Genomic DNA, 15,719 nt, shown 5'->3' with positions numbered 1-15,719 from the left:
AAAAACAAAACAAAACAAAAACATACATACTTGAAACTAAAATTTTATGACATGATATTTTTATTTATTACATGAGATGGTACTTTGATATTTTCTATATATTATACTATACTATTTTTAAAAATCCACATCAATGGATATGATGTAGGAAAGATGTTAGGGCTCGAAGCCGAGGCCAAGAAAGAATTCTTGAGACGTCTTTGGTGCAAAAAAAGTGGTTTTCCTAAAGCACATGGACAGGACCCGTGGGTAGGAAGAGCCGCACTGGGGCCATGAGGAGTGGCCTGTTACGTACTTTCAAGTTGGGAGGGGTTAGGGACAACGTGAGTCTCTAGTTTCCAGGACCTACCTGTTGTTAGGAAAAGGTCATTTATTACTGTTTCGTAAAAACTCAGTCATGGGACTCTTCAGATGTATATCAGTGGGTCATCTGCTTGGAGGATGATTGCCAACGTGTATCTTGGGGGGCGGGGTAGAGACAAAGGAAGTTCCCAAAGGAATTTTTATGTGTTAAAGTAGACTCACAGGATCCTGGAGGTCAGGCTAGGATTGCCTTTTGCCCTCAGCAGAGTATTAACATCCAGGCCACTGAGCTCCCAGAGGAAGGTCACTCTGCGTGTTTCAAGGACTTGTCAATGGGCTGTAGGTAGTAAGGAAATTTAACTGTTCTTTTGCCTTTGTTTCCCACAACAGACATAGGTAAATCCAAATTTCGGAAGTGCAGTCAATAACTCTGAATAAACATACCATTTTCACTCACAGTAAATAAATTTGGATTAATTTGGACGATTAAATATTTTCATAAAAGATCTGTTGCAATAACTATTTTTCATACTGTATCAGTGAATATGCTAAAAACATAATACCATACATTTTTAGGAAAGTTTACATTGTAGAAAAGATCAAGCCTAGTTACAGAACTAAAGAAACAGTTTTTTTTTTTTCCAAGTAGGCTCCACACCCAGCATGGAGCCCAACATGGGGCTTGAACCCATGACCCTGAGATCAAGACCCAAGCCGAGATCAAGAATTGGGTGCCCATCCAACTGAGCCACCCAGGCACCCCAAGAAATAGTTTTTTTGGCATCACACTTAAATCAAATATGGACCAAAAAAAAAAAAAAAAATCCTGCTAATCCCTCTTTTATTTTCTTTCTCTTATCTCATGCCAGCAAAATAAAACTTAGGAATTCTATAGCAACATATGACTATTCCATTAAATAGTGATAGAAATCTGGCTCACTTTGATTACATATAAGCCTATGACAGTGGCATTTTTGTGAGAAAATTTTGGGTAAAATTATCCTCTTTGAAAGGTGGACTTTAAAGACCTGCGAGAACAAGAAACAGGAGGCATATTTATTTTATACATGCAGACTGGGACTCATTAAATTATTTTTATCCCACACTGAGAGTTTACAATCTGTATCTGAAAGTCTGCGATGGTGCTTTGTAGCCACAAGCCTGACATTTGTGTCAAAGAAAGTGGTAAGAGAGGAAAAAGTTCTAGGGGAGCAGATAAAATTATTAAAGGAGAGGAATTTGTATAAAAGTTTACTTGTGACCTTTGATAGTTTATTCATTCCATTGAATCATCTAGTCATTGCACAAATATTTACTAAGTGAATACTAGGTGCTGGTAATTACCTTGGTCCTGAGAATAGCAAAATGAAGATACTGTCTAAGCCTTCCAGGCATCTAGAGAGCTGTTGAAGTGTGTAGTAGCTCTGAGGTCGGATTGGGAACTCTGATGCTGGGTTAGGCTCATTTGTGGAGCGTGTCTTTTGGAATGTCAGGAAGTCCTAGGCACTGATTTTGCCCGGGAGAATCAGGTGAAGTTTTCCTGAAGGAAACTCTTAAAGGAGTGAAGGGGATCAGGATCTGCCACCCCAAAATATGCCACTTTATATAAGCATTTATACAAAGCATAAGAATTAATTCTGGCTGAAGGCATTTGAGTTCCTGATATCTTTCTGTGCCTAAAAGCAGGTCCTCTCAAAAATAACTCCGTTGTTATACATCCCCTCCTTGGGAGCGACACTCGTCTCTTGTTGTAAATGAGAAGTTGGTACCACACCCAGACAGATTTTGTCATAAACTATCATATCTGCCATCTATTCTTTTAGGCCCATTTATCTTTCCAAAAAGTCATTTGCTTTTCCATAAGAGCCCTTCTTCCCTCCCTGTCCCCTACTAAATTAGGTACATAGACCCCAAACTCTAACTTCTGCTTTGAGTTCCTTATTGCCGAGGGCTCTTACGTGTGTATGTGATGCACATGCTAAGCTTCTGTTTGTTTTCCTCTGGTTAGGCTGTCTTAAGTCTCATTTAGCGGGTCCAGCCAGAGAACCTGAGAGCATTTTTATAAAACCTCCCAAAAAGTTGAAGGTTCTTTGTGGATGAAGACACGTGTATATAAAGGATACTGTTGAGGAAAAGAAAACTCCAAGTATGACAAGTTGTTCAGTATATTCAGCTAGAGAAGTCAGTGGTAGATGGGGAGACCGGCTGGAAGAGGAGATTCTGCAGGTGAGCAGGTGCCAGATAAAGCACAGGAATTGGATTTTATTCTGCAGATGTTAGGAGAACCAGTGAAGGCTTTTTATTTTTTGTAGTTTGGCCTAGATGGGATAATGAAATGTGCACATCACTCAGGTCTCGGACTGCAGCGAGGTGGAGGGATTCTGGGGCGGGGGGGTGGGGGAGGTGGGGCGGCGCAGGTGAATGATGCAGGCAAAGATCTGGCAGGAACCTGCAGTCACAGAAGGGCTTTGAAGATTGGGCTGGAAGGCTGTGTACAAGAGGCAGAATGTCTCAATACCCTTTCAGGGTCTCTGGCTGAGCCCAAGAATTAAATTGACATAAAACAGAGTAACAAGAGAAAAGCATACACATGTTATTTAATATTTTTATGTGTTCATGGGAGTCTTCACAGGAACATGAAGCCCCTGAAAGTGGTTAGGCCTAAGTGCTTACATGCTAGGTTGAACAAAGAGTAATAATCTTGAAATAGCAACAAAAATAGGAGGGGACAAAAGGAGATACAGAGTTATTTTAACAAGGTCTGTTTGTATAGATTTCTGTCAGCATGACTGTTTCTAGTGATGCATTCTTCTCCTCATATAGGCATGACTCCTTTCACATGGGATCATTATCTGCCTTCAGGGAGAAATGGGAAGGTCAGAGCCCCATTCTTACATCTGCTTTTCAAGCGCCTTGAGCTCAAAATAATCCTTATGCCAAAGTGTTGTAATTTGGGATGGCCTCTTCTGCTACCTTTCAGCTGATCCTCAGTTCTTTCCTGGGTGCCTGGATGTCTCACCATCTATGGAAGGGTCTGGAAGAGATGGCTCAAGGAAGATCTACGGACTGATGTGAAGAGACTGCAAGTTTGTTCATTGGGAAGAATTACAAGCAGAGGAATAGGGCCCCAAAAGCAAAGTGAGAAGAATCATGGAGAATACAGGATCTGGGTCAGGACGAAAGATACCAAAAACCCTGTGAAGAGACTGCGAAGGGAGGAGGGATGAACAAGGTCAGTTGCAGCAGATGGATGTTCTTAGTGTTCTTTAGGACTTGGCAATTAGGTCACTGGTAACCATGGCAAAGGTATTTTAGTGAGTGGTGCAGAAGACGGATAATCATGAAGAGTGACTGAGACATGGGTACTCCAGATTACTTGGAGATTTAACATAATAGTTAGGATCTAGTAATTGATAGGGGTCTGGTTTAAGTTGAGACAGGTATATACATTGATAGTAAGAAGCCAGAAGAGGACTTAAGCTGGGCTACAGCACTACCGTTAAATTAGGACAGCCCACAAAGCTCACTAGTTCGTTAAAAAAAGCTATTGATAGTATCTGTGGGCTTAAGACAACACAGACGAAAACTGTCCATGGTCAACAAGGGCGTGCTCTCCCTGGCATCCAGTAACGCGAACTCCGGTCTGCAGGTAAGCAGAGCACATTTAGAACGTCAGTAGCTGGGTGAGCATGGGCTGAAGGCCACCTCTTCCGGCTGCTTGGCAGGGAAATGAAGGGAGGGCTGAAGTCCTAGGTGGGAAGGCCAGGACGGAGCGGACAGAACACGGGAAGGAGGCAAGCCCGGCGAATGCAAGCTGCACGCCTTCCCTCCCCGGGGTCCGCCGGGGGAACGGGGCGCCCGTCCAGCCGGAGTCCGAAGGAAGGAACAGCGACAAAGCAGCGGATGTTACCTTCGTGCTCCGGCAACAGCTCTTCCTGCGACCAAGTGGGTGGCCCTGAGAAGAGCCTTTGGTTGAGAATCGCGGTGCTCCGGTGGGGAGACGGGAGCGCTCAGCCCCCGAAGCCGTAGAGGGTGCGGCCCTGGCGCTTGAGCGCGTAGACCACGTCCATGGCCGTGACCGTCTTGCGCTTGGCGTGCTCCGTGTAGGTGACGGCGTCCCGGATCACGTTCTCCAGGAACACCTTGAGCACCCCGCGGGTCTCCTCGTAGATGAGGCCGGAGATGCGCTTGACGCCGCCGCGCCGGGCCAGCCGCCGGATGGCGGGCTTGGTGATGCCCTGGATGTTGTCGCGCAGCACCTTGCGGTGGCGCTTGGCGCCGCCCTTGCCCAGGCCCTTCCCGCCCTTGCCGCGGCCGGACATGGCGAACAGCAGGCGATCGTTACAGTCCAGTCCCGGAGCTCGGCCTGCAGCCCTTTATATACCAGTCCTGCGGACCGTTTAGGAAACTGAAACGCTAGGGGCGGGAACGAGACCTCCGCTCCGCCCCTTCCCACCTTCCTCGGCGGGGCCCCGGCTTAGCGAGGGGAGGCGGCGGGGGGTGCGGGCCGCATCTGACTCCCCTTTCCTTGGAGAGGCCGGAATCGCTGGTTTCTGCGACTAGTCCTGTGCCTGTGGGGTCTCTCAGCGCTGGTTTCTGCGACTAGTCCTGTGCCTGTGGGGTGTCTCAGATCATTGATATTGTATAAGTCTCCTCACCTCTTTTATCATTTATAAAAAGGAGGCAGTGACGGTACGGTTGTCTATAAAAGCGAGGGATAACAGAATAAAAGTAATTTTTAAATGTGAAGACTTTTAAAAAATGCAAGTATTAATGCTTACAATTTTAACAATACTTATTTAAATAGGGCAGATCACAGAACATTCCCCTTTGGCAGGACATATATACTTATGTGGTTTTCAGCATTACTGATAGAAAGGAAACTCTAGGAAGGGGAGCAAACTCTACTCCCAAATTTATAAAGCACTATCTGTATTGTAGAGATGAGGAATTTGAGGCTTGGAGACCCAATCCTGTTCTAATAAGTGATATTGTTGGGGTAGAGCTGAGGTCTTCTGATCTTGTCACCTACTACTAATCTATGTCAGTAAAATATTGAAGATACATCATGCTGTGTAAAAGTTTGCAAATCAACGAACTAATAATAAACATAAATGCTAATAAACTGAAATACTGTCCAAGTAAAAAGAGTTGCAGAATTAACATTCTGTACATAGATGATACATAGATACGCTTAATAGACATGCCAATATTTACTCATTCTGTACATTCACAATAAGTGCCTCCCTTCTGTGTACTATAAAAGGTAATTTAAAAAATTCCTTCTCTGCTGGTACTTACAGTGTAGGCAGTCAGCCGATTATAGATTTCCCTTAGGCAGACATTAGTGAAATTTAGCTCAGTTACAGTTACCTGCAGACTTAAGACCCAGTGATCTTCCACGCATCAAAGAAGAATCACTGATTCGTTCATTCATTCAAGAACTCAGGGTCTAGTATATGCCAAGATCAATGTACAAATACCAGGTTTACAAAGACAATCATACAGGTTCTTTTAAGGAACTCAAAGCGTAAGAAGAAGGAAGAGAAAAGTTAGCTCAGGGTGAGGGGTCAGACGTTGGCCCCGAATACCAGTTTCCATCTAGCAGTAATGGGTGCAGCAGCCATATTCCAACAGTCAGCCTCACCTGGGAGCTTGTTAGACGCACAGAATTTTAGGCCCGACCCCAAGTCTACTGAATTGATATGGCATTTTTAACAGTATCTCCAAGTGGGTGGTATCCTCATTCAAGTTTGAGAAGAGGTTTTTTTAAAGATATTATTTATTTGAAAGAGAGAGCAGGAGCAGAGGGAGAGGGAGAAGCAGGCTCCCCGCTGAGCAGGAAGCTCATTGGCGGGGGGGGGGGGGGGGGGGGGGGGGTGGGGGGTGGGGGGGGGTGGGGGGGGGTGGGGGGGTGGGGGGGGGTTGGGGGGGGGTTGGGGGGTGGCTGGATCCCAGGGTCCCGGATCCTGACCTGAGCCAAAGGCAGACGCTTAACGGACTGAGCCACCCAGGCGTCCCAAGAAATTGTTTTAAAGCTGTGCTGCCCTAGTTAACCACTAGTCAGGTGCGCTCACTTAAATGTACAGTAATTGAAATGAAATCAAATTAAAAATTTCTTCCGTCACTCTAGCCAGATTTAACTGCTAAATAGCCACATGTCGGTAGTGGCTGTCTACTTGACAGTTCAGATAAAGAACACGTCCATCATTGCACATACGTGCTATTGGGCTGTTCTGTGACAGTGACTCTCTCATGAGGAACTTCTAGTCCACACGGGGAAGGGAGTGTGGTGGATATTTGAAAATCAGGCTTACTGCAGGAAGTGAGGATCGGAGTATTTTTGAAATATGAGAGCGATTAATCAACCTCTGGGCATAACAGATATCACAGATAGAGAGGGACATACAAAAAGGAAATTGGAAGTTTGGCGTCGGTATTGCCCTTCATAGGAAATAAAATGAGATCTTTGGAGAGGAGTTTCAAGTGGGAGAGTTCTCTCAGATGAGACCATCTGATAGGAAATTAAAATAGATGTGCTTTCTCATGGCCCTTCTGAACACATTTGATTCTAACACAATGCTCTATCTGCCATAGAACCCTTATGCTGTCTTCACTCTTTTTTGCTATTAACTTACAGTCACTTTTCTTCTTAAACTCTGAAATTCACTGAATTTTGGAACACATAAGTACAGCCACTGTGGACTGACCTGGTGAGTGCTACCTAGATCTTTCAGAGTGGTTTACTGTGATGAAAGGGAAGTTGACATCAAAATTGGGAGAACATGAATTCCTACGTGAGCTATCCATCACTCATCCAACTGTGCTTTTTCTCAGTTATTTTTATATCTATAAAATTAGTGGTGCAAATTTCAGTCCAGTGCAAAATCAATTGTCTTAAAATGTATACAGACTCAGGCCTCAAAAGTAAGGAACACAACATTTTCGTGGGCTACCCAAGTAATAGGTGGAACCTTTCAAGTTCCCAGTCCCTTGGGATGAGCCAGCTTTCCAGAACCCTGTTTACGCTACACGTACAGAGAGGATAAGTCCCTCGGTCTCAGGCCATAGCAGTAAGTATATGCACCCAAGCCCCAACCTTCTATAAACATCTGGGGAAGACCTTTTCAGGTGGAATCAAGTCTCAATTATTGCCCTCCAGGAAGGGCAGAGATTACCTACAGTGAAGGAAATAGCCCCAAAGTCTTCTTACTTATTTAGAACCTAAATAGCCCTGGAAACCAGTAAGAGTTGTACAAGAATGGAATGGTGACATCTGCTGTGGGATCCTGTCACCCATCTTAAATGGAGTGTATGTAACTTAGGGAACAATTGCAAGGAGTTTTCAACAACTGATGTTTTGGCTACAATGATGACCAAAATGGTAAACTTTTACAAATCTGAGTTATAATTCTGTCTTTAGGTCTAGATGATAATATAGGCTCTGGTCTGAAAAGGAACAGGGCCTATGTAATGTCTGGGACCATTGCTATTGACATTGATGCTACTAAGGATGACAAACAGCCCCTTCTACACACACATGGAATGCCTGCTTAGGGAGAACTGCATGCTGCAGATCCAATCCTATAAGTGTACTCTCTAAACACAATATTTGTGTTTGGTTTTTAACATGGACTCAAGCCCCAGAGGCTTGGTTTCAGTCAGTGCCAGTCAATAAATGGCTATTTAAAAACAGGCCAAGTGACTTTTATGGAATAAGTGTTAGTGTAGAGAGATGACATCTTCAAAACTGATGATCTTATCTTGGATTTATTTGAGAAAATTCGTAAATCATCATTGAATGTAAACCCGAATAACAAAATTTTTGGAAATAAGGGTATTTGTTGGAAGAGACATAACACCAAAATACTGTTCTTGTTTATTTGTTTTAACAAGCATGGAGTTTAATTTCAGTATCTATTTAGTAGATATGAAATTTGTGCTTAATTATCCAATATTTACCTAATTTCATTAGCTCTGTTGTGTTGCAAACCAACAGTAAAGCAGTAAAGTGGGTCACGTTGGCTGTGAAATGTTTGTTCTACTTCTTAGGTGGACATATTTAGCCAAATAATTGACGTTGTGACAGCCCACTTCATATTCTGTTAGTAAAAAGCCCAGGGAACATTATGAAAACTCAGACAGAGTGATTTAAATGAGAACTTTTCCTTTCTAATCTTGTGTCCCTACTGGCGATGTTGGAAAAGAGTCAAATAAAATTTGTACTTTAAATATCATTTTGAAATACAGGACATATGTACAAACAAAATTCTATGCTAAGTATTGGAGGGAACATATCTTATGGACAGGGTGTCATTAAGTAATTTACAGTTTTAAGGAGATGGGATATAAACACATGAGTTTGTGTTCTTCAGCTCCTAACTGGTAAAATGAGGTAGAACTACCATTGTAGAGCTTCACGATTCACTTTTGTTCCTTGTAGATTTGGTGGTTGATCTCTAATGCCCATCCCAGGTCTGAAAAATCTATTCTACCACTATTTCAGGAAAGTTGCTATTTAGAACTTTTTATGTGGAAAAGGAATGGAGCATCCATCCTCGTCCCCCATCCTTCCTAATGTGTTTAAATCTCCAAAACACCGGGATCGAACACTGGTCACTCAAATACTTAAAAATGAATCTATTAAAAAAATCGTTATCCATCTTGTACGTAGAATGTTCTATCCCAGTGCCAATTCCCAGGGCTTCGTGCAAACAACTGCGGGAGAGCTGTGCTATTGCTCTCGCGAAAAAAGCGTCTTTCCTTGTATATTTGAGTAAAAATGAGCTTATTTATATAAACTTGCAAAGAAAAGAATGTGCAGAACAATGCCCTGGGAGACAGACGTGCAAAGGAAAGAGAGAGAAAGAGCATTTTTAAGGAAAATCTGAAAGTTGTCTCAATGTGAGCCAAGTTTTAAAGAGAGCTGGGGGAATGGGGAAAGTTTCGGGGGACTGGCTTTGAAACTAGGTATAGCAAATAAGGCAGGAATGAAGCCTGAGGACTCTTGGATCCGTTTCCCCCAAATCTCTAATTATTTCATGCCCAGATTTCTTACGTTTTTCTTCTTTTTTGAGAGGAAAGAAACACAGCCACACTGCGCAGCGAGGAGCCCTTCTGAGCAGCGCGGCGCACGGCGCAGGGAGCCAATCACCACGCAGCCGCTCTCTATATAAACCCGCGGCCGCGGGGCTGCCAGGCACGCCGTTCCGCCAGTTTGCGCGACTTTGGGTCTTTGTTGGCGAAGCAGGAAGATGTCGGAGACCGCGCCCGTTCCTCCTGCCGCTCCCGCACCTGCGGAGAAGACGCCTGTTAAGAAGAAGGCGAAGAAGACGGGCGTTGCTGCCGCCAAGCGCAAGGCGTCCGGACCCCCGGTGTCCGAGCTCATCACCAAGGCCGTGGCCGCCTCCAAGGAGCGCAGCGGCGTGTCCCTGGCCGCGCTCAAGAAGGCGCTCGCGGCCGCCGGCTACGACGTGGAGAAGAACAACAGCCGCATCAAGCTGGGCCTCAAGAGCCTGGTGAGCAAGGGCACCCTGGTGCAGACCAAGGGCACCGGCGCCTCGGGCTCCTTCAAGCTCAACAAGAAGGCGGCCTCCGGGGAAGCCAAGCCCAAAGCCAAGAAGGCGGGCGCGGCCAAGCCCAAGAGGGCGACCGGGGCGGCCAAGAAACCCAAGAAGGCCGCGGGGGCGAGCACCCCCAAGAAGAGCGCCAAGAAGACCCCCAAGAAGGCCAAGAAGCCCGCGGCGGCGGCTGTCGCCAAGAAGGTGGCCAAGAGTCCGAAGAAGGCGAAGGCTGCCAAGCCCAAGAAGGCCGCCAGGAGTCCAGCCAAGGCCAAAGCCCCGAAGCCCAAGGCAGCCAAGCCCAAAGCGGCCAAGCCCAAGGCGACAAAGGCAAAGAAGGCGGCGCCTAAGAAGAAGTAAAAACTGTAGCGGGATGTCCTGCTTTGGAAATTTCAAAGGCTCTTTTCAGAGCCACCCACTACTGTCCGGCAAAAGAGCTCAGTAACTAGTAAGTATTTTATTCAGCCGTTATTCTCTTCTCTTTATGTGTTAGAATCTGCATGCAGCTCGTTGGCTCGTACGGACGGCTTTCAAAATTTGCCGCCCGCGTCGGATTGGCTCGCTCTCGCTTAAAGCGACAGGGTCCTGTTGTGGCGCGCACCCTGCCGCAGCCGGAAATAGCTTCTGCTCCGGGCCAGTCGGGTCACAGTTCTCGTAGGACCGAGTGGCGGCTCTGAAAAGAGCCTTGGGATTTCGGATAGAAACCGCTGTTCTAAAGCCTTCACTTGCCCTTGGCCTTGTGGTGGCTCTCGGTCTTCTTGGGCAGCAGCACGGCCTGGATGTTGGGCAGGACGCCGCCCTGCGCGATGGTGACGCGGCCCAGCAGCTTGTTGAGCTCCTCGTCGTTGCGGATGGCCAGCTGCAGGTGGCGCGGGATGATGCGCGTCTTCTTGTTGTCGCGCGCCGCGTTGCCCGCCAGCTCCAGGATCTCGGCCGTCAGGTACTCCAGCACGGCCGCCAGGTACACGGGCGCGCCGGCGCCCACCCGCTCGGCGTAGTTGCCCTTGCGGAGCAGGCGGTGCACGCGGCCCACCGGGAACTGCAGGCCGGCCCGCGACGAGCGCGTCTTGGCCTTGGCGCGGGCCTTGCCGCCTTGCTTGCCGCGTCCGGACATATTAGAGAAGAAACTGAGTCTCAAGCTAACCTGAGGAAGGGGTTATTATAGTGTCCGGCTGTTTGGTAAAATTTCCTTTCCCATTGGTTTGCAGAGGCTGCTGAGAGTTAGCCAATCAGAAGGTCCTCTTGGCTTACGTGTGTCCTAGAGAAAGAAAATGCTTCACCAATTAGAGGTTGAGATACTAAAAGTTGTATATATTGTGAAACAGTAGAAAATCTTGGGTTTTTTTTTTTTTTTTTTTTTTTTTACTTGATCAGACGGAGTCCTCCTTTGCGGGGCTATTCACGCTTTTCTTCGCTAAAGCTGCATATAATTACTTACCACTCCGATGCTAAGGAGTAGTAAAAAATGTAAACGTCACCCCTGGTGGTTTATAATTTACTCTCTTTGCCAGATTCCTTTCCCTAGATTGTTGAGAGCTTCCGGGGAGCCATGCTTGGCTGTCGAATATTTCTGCCGAATACTCAAGGAATAGGAAAGGTGAAACAATAAAAGAAAAATCTCTCGGAAGGCTGTGCGGTTTGTTAGAAAGTTCCGGGAGTTGAGGTGACTAGGGCAAAATAAATGGGTTCTAGATGGGTTGATCTGGCTGTTTTGTTCCCAGGGCTGAGGTGTTTTTATTTTCATTTTTTATTTCAGGGAAGCCCACTTAATTTTACTGGGAAATCTTGGCAAAAATCTGAGTCCTACAGATCATTATGGGGCTGTAAACCGGGATGGGGAAACATTGTGTCTTTATTTTCATGAAGTGCAGATGCAATTTAGCATTTGCTTCAGTTGTGTATAGGCAGCTACTCAAAATGGATTTTGCAAGTGCCTGTGGCTTTTTCAGCAATGGCAAGCACATGTTTTCTTATCACTTGAAGTACTGCAGATATCTTGAAATAAAGTTTACACTTATTCTGAGCTCTTCACAATGACATTCATTATTCTACCTGCTGCTTCTAGTTATATGTGTTCCTAATGAAACATATTATTATATGCACATACTTAAAATAAATAATATGATAGCAATTTTAATGTCGCTTTCCTATCTTGTATGCTTTACTATTGAGAAGGTGTCTATAGGTTTCCCCAGACCATCCAAAGAATCTATAGTAGGAAAGAAGTCATCCACTGGTGAGTTTATCTCCAGTGGGCACACAAATACCTCACAGTTGAAATACCTTTCCACTTAATTTGTTTACAGCCTCCTTCTCCTATGCTTATTGGTTAATAGCTGATTGAAATTGACTAAACTTTCCCAAGGCAGGGTGGGGTGATATAGCCTGCCAGTATCTTTCTAGCTCTTGTAAGTAGTAGTTCGGTTTTCCTCAATTGCAGCTGCAAACCATAATTTCTTCTTTCCATTAAGAGTCCAAAAAACCTTTATGATAGTGGCTTGTTTGAGAATGAGATTTGGATAAATGAGGGAATGTGAAATATTTACTCAAAAGAATCTTTTTGAAGACCAGAGTTTGTGTGGAGTGGGAAAGTTAGGGAGCAAGAGACCTGTGAGCTCTTTTATACCCAGAATGAGAGCACTAGTCTTCTGATGAAGAGCAATGAGGAATAAGGGAATTATGCCATAACGCGGTATTCAGTGAGTGGTCAAAATGACTACGGAATATCGCTGTAGTTCTTTACAGTTTACAGAACACTCTGATCCCCTCCCTAGAAAGACTTTGTATTAGGCATAGTTAAAATGCTTGTTTCACAGCTAAGAAAATTGTGGCTCAGAAAGATGAAATGAGCAGAATCGCCTTGTCAGGAAATGGTGGACCTGGGTCTCAAATGCAAGTTTCTTTCTTCCTAGGGTCTGTTTCTTTACACTGCGCCCCATCTATTATATGAACTACAAAAGGGGTGGGGTTCTTGGTTTCATTTTTAGGCTCATCTAGGAAGGTAGTAGAGTTCATGTGATTCTGTTTTAGGCCCTGTGTGAGTTATCTAGTTCACAAGCCCTTTGGAATGCATCAGACACAATTTTAAACATGATTTAATCAGTGACCTAGTTTTACTCTGTGGTCTACTATTCAAATTCCTTTCCCTAGGACAGGCCTTTGTTTCAAGGGCATCAGAACTTCAATCTTTTTCCATCTCCCCAAATTTTTGTTACAGTCAAATCCTGAGTCAAGAAGACTAAAGACGTCTTAATGTTCTGCACCAGGAAGATGAGGGAGCAGGCAGCTCATTCCCAGTCACTGTATTTCACCATTAGCCACATCCCTAGTCTCCCTATGAGGGTCTCTTGAAATGCTCATGCTTGGGTTTCTGATGCTCTTTTGCTGCACAAAGATGGTCTGCCAACTCTAGTGGCAAAAGCCCAGGTTTAGAAAGACCCAACAGATTGATACTTGAGAATGGCAAAACATCAGACAGGAGCCTTTGTGAGTAGTTCTCTCTGAGCCACACAACCCAATCAACCAATCAACCGGTCGTCTTAGCATGGAAAGTTGAAGCACATGTTCAAGTTTTCTTAAATGCAGGAGTGTACCTGTGCACATGCCATAGGTCTGAGCCAAAAGTAATTTTTAGGACCAGGCTGCAGTAACCACTTTCTGCTTTCTGCTTAGTAATCACCTGACTCTTTGTGGCTGGAGGAGGCACCCTGAATTCATGGCACTGTGTTGAGGCATTGATTATGCCTGCCAGTCAGTCACTGAAGAAGCAGGTTGATGTTTAAAGAGTCTAGGCAACTGACATTTTCTCCTTTCTCACATGCTCTCCTTCTCCTCTCATACTTGGGATGGTCTTAGTTTCCTAACCAGCATCCTAATTCCAGTGTCTCCAGCCCCTAATTCCTAAATTCTGGTCATTCTGTTACAGGTCTTATGAATAGGGTCACTGGCTCCCCATGGCCTCTGGTTCAAGTGAGAACTTTGTAGTCTTTTTTCATAATAATACCGTCTGTTTGCATTAATTAGCACTAATAACAACTCACATTTACCTTTCAATGCCTTCTTATTTATTTGTGTTTTTTGTTGTTGTTTTTTTTTTAAACAAGTTGTTCACCTGCCATTCCTTCTTTCTTCTCTACCTGGGGGAGAGTCTTTCCAATTCCATCTGAAGTTCCGTCTCCATGTATAAATTCCCCTAATTAAAAAGTCTTATAATGTGTTTTGATGACATTTAACAGTTGGGTGCCATTATTATCAGTGGTAAATTAATAATGCTCCTATTCTTTTCTCTCATTAAAGTATACATTAGGGTGTTATTCTTCTTTGTCTTGTTTTTCCACTACTCTAAGTATGTGTTTTTAATTGAGGTTTTTTGTTTTTGTTTTTTGTTTTTTATCATGATAGGTGTACTTTTTAATCATCATCCCCTGTTTCTCTCATCCCCCTAACCACCTTCTCTCTTGTAACTATCAGTTTGTTCTCTATAGCTAAGAGTCTATTTCTTGGTTTGTCTTTCTCTCCCCCCCCCTTTGCTCTTTTGTTTCATTTCTTGTCTTTCTCTGACTGATTTACTTTGCTTAGCGTTATACTCTCTAGCTCTATCCAAGTTGTTGCAAATGGCAAGATTGTATTCTTTTTTATGGCTGAGTAGTATTCCATTGTATATATATACCACCTCTTCTGTATCCATTCATCAGTTGATGATGGACACGAGCTGCTTCCGTAATTTGGCTAATGTAAATAATGCTGCAATAAACATAGGGGTGCCTATATCCCTTTGAGGAACGTTTTTGTATTTTTTGGATAAATACCCAGTAATGTGATTATTGGGTCTTAGGGCAGTTCTCCTTTTAATTTTTGATGAGCCTCCATAGTGTTTTGCACAGTGCCCGCAGCAGTTTGCATTCCCACCAACAGTGCGTGAGGGTTCCTTTTTCTGCACATTATTGCCAACACCTGTTGTTTCTTGTGTTTTTGTTTTAGCCATTCTGACAGGTGTGAAGTGATTATCTCATTAGAATGGACTGAGTTTTTAATCCTGTCCAATGGGTGAGATTATCCCCAGATATTAAATAGATTGAGTAACTTTATTTTCTGTTTTTCTATGTAGGAAGCCAAGAGTAATAAATCTCCCTGACCCTTTTATGTCCCTCTTCCCCTTGGCTTGACTTATACATTATTTCCCTTACTTTCTGAAGTATGCTGCCCAAACGTGTTGGGGCTACTGCAAAAAGGAAATAAAAAATATTTATAGCATTTTTATGGTAAAAAAGTCTCCTGATATAAAACATCAATATTTACCTGTGGTCAGATGGGGTAGGAAGGTATGCAGAATGAAATGGAATTTCTGAATTGTGTTGACTTTTAGTTATCATTGCCATAAGAGAAAGCTCCTGGTCATTCAGAGATTATACATTTAAACAAAATGATATGTAGTTATAGGCAACAACGTTAGCCTAAAATGGATATACAACTCAATGTACCAGTAGGTACATATGAAATGTGACTTGAGTAATATTTGTGATCCTTCTCCAATAAAAATTTACTTAAAAAACTTGATAACAAGTACTACTATTTCAATGTATACCTTTTAAAATTAAAAAAAAATATTGTGGGGGCGCCTGGGTGGCTCAGTCATTGAGCGTCTGCCTTCGGCTCAGGTCGTGATCCCGGGGTCCTGGGATCGAGCCCCGCATTGGGCTCCCTGCTCAGCGGGAAGCCCGCTTCTCCCTCTCCCACTTCCCCTGCTTGTATTCCCTCTCTCACTGTGTCTCTCTCTGTCAAATAAATAAATAAAATCTTTTAAAAAAATTGTGTTTGTGTGTCTTAAACATGAGAATTGTTTGAATGTTTGGTAGG

The 15,719-nt window shown here is 44.1% G+C and overlaps 3 protein-coding genes across 3 annotated transcripts; 1 reads left to right on the top strand and 2 right to left on the bottom strand.

The window, feature by feature from the left end:
- Positions 1-2,714: 2,714 nt before the first annotated feature.
- LOC144379126 (histone H4) lies at positions 2,715-9,521 on the bottom strand. The gene is made up of 2 exons (XM_078055788.1): positions 9,362-9,521; positions 2,715-5,005 (listed from the first exon to the last, which is right to left on the bottom strand). The coding sequence occupies exon 2, from the start codon at positions 4,623-4,625 to the stop codon at positions 4,314-4,316; it is 312 nt and encodes a 103-aa protein (XP_077911914.1). The 5' UTR covers positions 4,626-5,005; positions 9,362-9,521; the 3' UTR covers positions 2,715-4,313.
- On the top strand, positions 9,497-14,645 carry LOC118548390 (histone H1.3). Its single transcript, XM_078055787.1, has one exon. It carries the CDS (start codon positions 9,558-9,560, stop codon positions 10,221-10,223), a length of 666 nt encoding a protein of 221 aa, XP_077911913.1. The 5' UTR covers positions 9,497-9,557; the 3' UTR covers positions 10,224-14,645.
- LOC118548408 (histone H2A type 1-E) lies at positions 10,585-10,977 on the bottom strand. The gene has a single exon (XM_036112335.2). It carries the CDS (start codon positions 10,975-10,977, stop codon positions 10,585-10,587), a length of 393 nt encoding a protein of 130 aa, XP_035968228.1.
- Positions 14,646-15,719: the final 1,074 nt, after the last annotated feature.

The sequence above is a fragment of the Halichoerus grypus genome, chromosome 9 (genome assembly GCF_964656455.1).
Source record: "Halichoerus grypus chromosome 9, mHalGry1.hap1.1, whole genome shotgun sequence".
NCBI lineage: Eukaryota > Metazoa > Chordata > Mammalia > Carnivora > Phocidae > Halichoerus > Halichoerus grypus.
Note: the sequence above shows the minus strand (reverse complement) of the source record. Positions and strands in the feature narration are given on the sequence as shown.